The sequence below is a fragment of the Coregonus clupeaformis genome, unplaced genomic scaffold (assembly GCF_020615455.1).
Source record: "Coregonus clupeaformis isolate EN_2021a unplaced genomic scaffold, ASM2061545v1 scaf3495, whole genome shotgun sequence".
Lineage (NCBI taxonomy): Eukaryota > Metazoa > Chordata > Actinopteri > Salmoniformes > Salmonidae > Coregonus > Coregonus clupeaformis.
In genome coordinates this window covers 1-6280 of record NW_025536949.1, presented here as the reverse complement: position 1 = coordinate 6280, position 6280 = coordinate 1, and the positions used below count along the sequence as shown (strand labels likewise).

The window sequence follows — 6280 nt, the reverse complement described above, 5'->3', positions numbered from 1 at the left end:
GTAGGAGCAGAAACAGAGAGTCGGTGTGTACGCTAGCCGTAGGAGCAGAATAGAACAGAGAGTTGGTGTGTACGCTAGCCGTAGGAGCAGAATAGAACAGAGAGTCGGTGTGTACGCTAGCCGTAGGGAGCAGAATAGAACAGAGAGTTGGTGTGTACGCTAGCCGTAGGAGCAGAATAGAACAGAGAGTCGGTGTGTACGCTAGCCGTAGGGAGCAGAATAGAACAGAGAGTTGGTGTGTACGCTAGCCGTAGGAGCAGAATAGAACAGAGAGTCTGTGTGTACGCTAGAGCAGAATAGATTAGACTTATCTTGAGATGAAATTGGACCCAAAACCAAATCTTCCCAAATCTTAAATAAATAATCCTACTCCACCCGGTCGAAAGCCTTCTCCGCATCAAGACAAGAGAGCCCTGTGATAGTGAGTCAGTGAACATATCTAATAGTAATGGGGTGAGTTGATCATCAGGGCCTTGGGGCCTTGCCACTTTGCATTAACTTTGGACCCTTTGTTATCTCATCTAGATGCAGAGGGTTGTCAAGATCTTTACTCGTGTCCATATCAATGGATGGAATATCCAAGTTATCTAAAAAAAGTTGTCCATAGCCGTATTATCTGATGGGGGGTTCGGATTTGTAGAGGTTAGAATAAAATGACACCAAAGTTGATTTAATATTAGAGGGATCACTTGTAAGATTACGGGAAGAGTCATATACCTGAGAGATAAGATGAGATGCTGACTGGCGTTTAAGAGTCATATACCTGAGAGATGAGATGAGATGAGATGCTGACTGGCGTTTTAAGAGTCATATACCTGAGAGATAAGATGAGATGCTGACTGTACATATATATACATATCTACCTCCATCACTCCAGTATCCCTGCACATTGTTAATATGGTACTGGAACTGACCCTGCATATAGTCCTCTGTAGCTCAGCTGGTAGAGCACGGCGCTTGAAACGCCAAGGGTAGTGGGTTCGATCCCCGGGACCACCCATACACAAAAATGTATGCATGCATGACTGTAAGTAAGCTTTGGATAAAAGCGTCTGCTAAATGGCATATTATTATTACCTTACCCCTATACATATCTACCTCCATCACTCCAGTATCCCTGCACATTGTTAATATGGTACTGGAACTGACCCTGTATATAGTCACCTTACTATACATATCTCACCTCCATCACTCCAGTATCCCTGCACATTGTAAATATAGTATTGGAACTGACCCTGTATATAGCTTACTTATTTCTATTTCTCGTGTGTTTTTGTTATACTTTATAGTACTATATATCGATATTGATTACTGCATTGTTGGGAAATGAGCTCGCGAGAAAGGCATCGCGCTGTGGCTTGTGCACGTGACAAGAAAACGTTAAACTTGTCCAAGACCACCACCACCTAGTGGACAGTTTATTTACTAAACGCTTTCTCCAACTGACTGGATCCAGGTTGGCCCTCACGCCGGGCCGTAGGCAAAGCGTCCTGGCAACGGGAATGGAACTACACAAATATTTAGCAAGCCAGTTATCTCCACAACACAGAACAATACGTTACCGGTTTTATAGTCGAAGTTAAAATATGTTTTATGTTTGATCACTATATTTTTTATATTCTTAAGTTATCGTATGAAGCGGGATGGCTATCAATAACCCATCTGTGTTTCTGTTGATGATAAACGGACAGATAGAGGGGGCGAATGTGAGTAAAATAGCTAGCTAACGTTAGTAACGCTAGCTATGAAGCTAGCTAGCTAAGCATCTAACGTTAGCAAGCTAAGATGAGGCTGATCTTATTGGCTAACTTGACCTCGTTTGATTCATTGGTTTAGTGAGCATAAACATGTTGTTTAAAACTGCCGTGTTCATTTGCTCTTCGACCCATTCTCTCTGATCTGATCTGATGTGTTGTGTTGTCAGTTTCCAGAGTATGACGACCTGTACTGTAAATACTGCTTCGTCTACGGACACGACTGGGCTCCCACCTCAGTGAGTCACACCGCGTCATCTGGAACACGCTGAAGTTCAGTTACTATGGATGGATACATAATACGCTTGTTTTGCTAGCTAGCAACTACTAAATACTCAAATAGCTGCATGTCCAGTGATGCCGGGAACTGCGAACTCGGAAACTCCGACTTCCGAACGTTCAAAACAACTGGGAACTCTGGGGAAAAAACTATTTGAACGGTCATCCAACTCGGGGAATTCGGGCCTCTTTCTAGAGATCCGACTTTCTGACCTGAAGATCACAGACGTCATGATTTGACCCTCGTATTTTTCCGAGTTCCCAGTTGTTTTGGAAATGAGTCATCAATATTTCTCCCTCACCTCTTCACCTCTCCTCCCCGCTCCTTTCTCCCCCCCCCATTCTCCCCCCTTTCTCCCCCCTTCTCCTCCCTTCCCCTCCTCCCTCTCTCCCCTCCATCTCTGTCCTCCAATCCTCCATCTCTCCTCCCTCCCTCCCTCCCTCTCCCTCCCCTCCCCCTCTCCCTCCCCTCCCTCTCCCTCCCCCTCCCTCTCCCTCTCCCTCTCCTCTCCCCCTCTCCCCACTCTCCCTCTCCCTCCCCCCCTCCTCCCTCTCCTCCCCCTCTCCCTCCCCTCCTCACCCCCTCTCCCTCCCTCTCCTCACCCCCTCTCCCTCCCTCTCCCTCAACCCTCCTCTCCCCCTCTCCCTCCCTCTCCCAACCCCCTCTCCCTCCCCTCCTCCTCTCCTCTCCCAACCCCTCCCTCTCCTCTCCTCTCCCAACCCTCTCCCTCCCTCTCCCTCTCTCCCCCTCTCCCAACCCTCTCCCTCCCTCCTCCTCTCCCCAACCACCTCCCTCCCCACCCAACTCCTCTCTCTCCCCCTCCTCCTCTCCCATCCTCCCTCTCCAGGGCCTAGAGGAGGGTATATCTCAGATTACGTCTAAAGGCAGAGACTCTCCTCAAAGAATGATCTGGAACTTTCCTCTGGAGATCACGTTCAAGAGCACCAACCCCTTAGGCTGTGAGACACACCCACACACGTCTTACCATACCACACATTTCATGATGCCATAGCTCTAACACTCTTGTGTGTGTGTTCCCAGGGCCTCAGATCGTGGTGAGTGTGTATGGTCCTGATACGTTTGGTAACGATGTGGTCAGAGGATACGGAGCAACACATATCCCCCTTCACTCCTGGACAGTCAGTATCTCTCCTCTCTCCATCTCCTTCACTCCTGGACAGTCAGTATCTCTCCTCTCTCCACCCATCTCCTTCACTCCTGGACAGTCAGTATCTCTCCTCTCTCTCCATCTCCTGGACAGTCTCTCCATCTCTTCATTCCTGGACAGCCGGCATCCTCCTCTCCATCTCCTTCACTCCTGGACAGTCAGTATCTCTCCATCTCCTTCTCACTCCTGGACAGTCAGTATCTTCTCTACCCCCTTCACAGTCAGTATCTCTCCTCTCTCCATCCCCTTCACTCCTGGACAGTCAGTATCTCTCCTCTCTCCATCTCCTTCACTCCTGGACAGTCAGTATCTCTCCTTCCTGGATCTCTCCCCCATCTCCTTCCTCCTGGACAGTCAGTATCTCTCTCCTCTCTCCATCTCCTTCCTCCCTACAGTCAGTATATCTCCTTCACTCCTGGACAGTCAGTATCTCCTCCTCTCTCCATCTCCTTCACTCCTGGACAGTCAGTATCTCTCCCCCCTTCTCCCTGGACAGTCAGTATCTCTCATCCCCTTCACAGTCATTATCTCTCCTCTCTCCATCTCCTTCACTCCTGGACAGTCAGTATCTCTCCTCTCTCCATCTCCTTCACTCCTGGACAGTCAGTATCTCCATCTCCTCTAATGTAATCTCTTTGTTTCCAGACACACCAGAACCATCCGTTTGTTCCTGAATCCACCATCAAGACTACAGAAATTCACAAGGTAACGTGCGTCTGTCACTGTGTGTGTTTGTTGCTATTTCGTGTGTCTGTTGCTGTGTGTCTGTTGCTGTGTGTCTGTTGTCTGTTGCCATGTGTCTGTTGCTGTGTGTATTGTGTTAAATGCTGGGTGCTGGGTGTGTGTGTGTCTGTGTTCTCTCTCCAGTTGGCTGCTGGGTCGGCGTCCAAGAGTTCACTGATCCTAAAGTGGTGGCCCAGGGAGAGGGCAGAGAAGAGTAGGCTGTGTTTTCTGTATGGTGGCCCAGGGAGAGGGCAGAGAAGAAGGTAGGCTGTGTTCTGTGGTGGCGGCCCAGGGAGAGGGGCAGAGAAGGTAGGCTGTGTTTCTGTGGTGGCCCAGGGGGCAGAGAAGGTAGGCTGTGTTTCTGTGGTGGCCCAGGGAGAGGGCAGAGAAGGTAGGCTGTGTTTCTGTGGTGGCCCAGGAGAGGGTCAGAGAAGGTAGGCTGTGTTTGTGGGTGGCCCAGGAGAGGGCAGAGAAGGTAGGCTGTGTTTGGGTGGTGGCTCAGGGAGAGGGGCAGAGAAGGTAGGCTGTGTTTCTGTGGTGGCCCAGGAAGAGGGCAGAGAAGGTAGGCTGTGGCTTCTGTGGTGGCCCAGGGAGAGGGCAGAGAAGGTAGGCTGTGTTTCTGTGGTGGCCCAGGGAGAGGGCAGAGAAGGTAGGGCTGTGTTTCTGTGGTGGCCCAGGGAGAGGGCAGAGAAGGTAGGCTGTGGTTTCTGTGTGTTTGGGAGAGAGAAGGTAGGCTGTGTTTCTGTGGTGGCCCAGAGAGGGCAGAGAAGGAAAGGCTGTGTTTCTGTGGTGGCCCAGGAGAGGCAGAGAAGAACAGGTTTCTGTAGGCCCAGGGAGAGGCAGAGAAGGTAGGCTGTGTTTCTGTGTGGTGGCCCAGGGAGAGGGCAGAGAAGGTGCAGGCTGTGTTTCTGTGGTGGCCCAGGGAGAGGGCAGAGAAGGTAGGCTGTGTTTCTGTGGTGGCCTAGGAAGAGGGCAGAGAAGGTAGGCTGTGTTTCTGTGGTGTTTGGGAGAGGGCAGAGAAGGTAGGCTGTGTTTCTGTGGTGGCCCAGGGAGAGGCAGAGAAGGTAGGCTGTGTTTCTGTGGAAACCAGGAGGCAGAGAAGGTAGGTTGCTTCTGTGGTGGGCTCAGGGAGAGGGCAGAGAAGGTAGGCTGTGTTTCTGTGGTGGCCCAGGGAGAGGGCAGAGAAGGTAGGCTGTGTGTTTCTGTGTGTTTGGAGAGGCAGAGGTTGCAGGCTGTGTTTCTGTGGTGGCCCAGGGAGAGGGCAGGAGAAGGCAGGCTGTGTTTCTGTGGTGGCCCAGGGAGAGGGGCAGAGAAGGTAGGCTGTGTTTTGTGGTGGCCCAGGGAGAGGGCAGAGAAGGTAGGCTGTGTTTCTGTGGTGGCCCAGGGAGAGGGCAGAGAAGGTAGGCTGTGTTTCTGTGGGTGGCCCAGGGAGAGGGCAGAGAAGGTAGGCTGTGTTTCTGTGGTGGCCCAGGAAGAGGCAGAGAAGGCAGGCTGTGTTTCTGTGGTAACCCAGGGAGAGGAGAAGGTAGGCTGTGTTTCTGTGGTGGCCCAGGAGAGGCAGAGAAGGTAGGCTGTGTTTCTGTGGTGGCCCAGGAGAGGGCAGAGAAGGTAGGTCAGGTTTCTGTGGTGGCCCAGGGAGAGGCAGAGAAGGTAGGCCTGCTTGTGTGTTTGGGGAGAGGGCAGAGAAGGTAGGCTGTTTTTCTGTGGTGGCCCAGGGAGAGGGCAGAGAAGGTAGGCTGTGTTTCTGTGGTGGCCCAGGAGAGAGGGCAGAGAAGGCAGGGCTGTGTTTCTGTGGGTGGCCCAGGGAGAGGGCAGAGAAGGTAGGCTGTGTTTCTGTGGTGGCCTAGGAAGAGGGCAAGAGAGCTGCAGGGGCTGTGTTTCTGGGTGGGTGGCCCAGGGAGAGGGGCAGAGAAGGCAGGCTGTACTTCTGTGTTTGGGAGAGGGCCGAGAAGGTAGGCTGTGTTTCTGTGGTGGCCCAGGAGAGGGCAGAGAAGGTAGGCTGTGTTTCTGTGGGTGGCTCAGGAGAGGGCAGAGAAGGCAGGGCTGTGTTTCTGTGCAGGCCCAGGAAGAGGGGCAGAGAAGGAGGGCTAGTGTGCTCTGTGTGTTTGGGAGAGGGCAGAGAAGGTAGGCTGTGTTTCTGTGGTGGCCCAGGAGAGGTCAGAGAAGGTAGGCTGTGTTTCTGTGGTGGCCCCAGGGAGAGGGCAGAGAAGGTAGGTCTGTGTTTCTGTGGTGGCCCAGGAGAGGGTGAGAAGGTAGGCTGTGTTTCTGTGGTGGCCCAGGAGAGGGCAGAGAAGGTAGGCTGTGTTTCTGTGGTGGCCCAGGGAGAGGGCAGAGAAGGTAGGCTGTGTTTCTGTG

At 52.2% G+C, this 6280-nt stretch overlaps 1 protein-coding gene across 1 annotated transcript; it reads left to right on the top strand.

The window, feature by feature from the left end:
• The first annotated feature begins 1504 nt into the window (after positions 1-1504).
• On the top strand, positions 1505-4103 carry LOC123490068 (B9 domain-containing protein 1-like). Its single transcript, XM_045220283.1, has 6 exons — positions 1505-1706; positions 1925-1993; positions 2882-2993; positions 3076-3214; positions 3848-3907; positions 4070-4103. The coding sequence occupies exons 1-6, from the start codon at positions 1644-1646 to the stop codon at positions 4101-4103; spliced, it is 477 nt and encodes a 158-aa protein (XP_045076218.1). The 5' UTR covers positions 1505-1643.
• The last annotated feature ends 2177 nt before the right edge of the window (positions 4104-6280 follow it).

Excerpts from the sequence above, each read along its gene's own strand:
- LOC123490068 (XM_045220283.1), top strand. The coding sequence starts at position 1,644 with ATGGCTATCAATAACCCATCTGTGTTTCTGTTGATGATAAACGGACAG. Across the intron at positions 1,994-2,881 it reads ACGACTGGGCTCCCACCTCA|GGCCTAGAGGAGGGTATATC; the intron begins GTGAGTCACACC and ends CTCCCTCTCCAG. Across the intron at positions 2,994-3,075 it reads GAGCACCAACCCCTTAGGCT|GGCCTCAGATCGTGGTGAGT; the intron begins GTGAGACACACC and ends GTGTGTTCCCAG.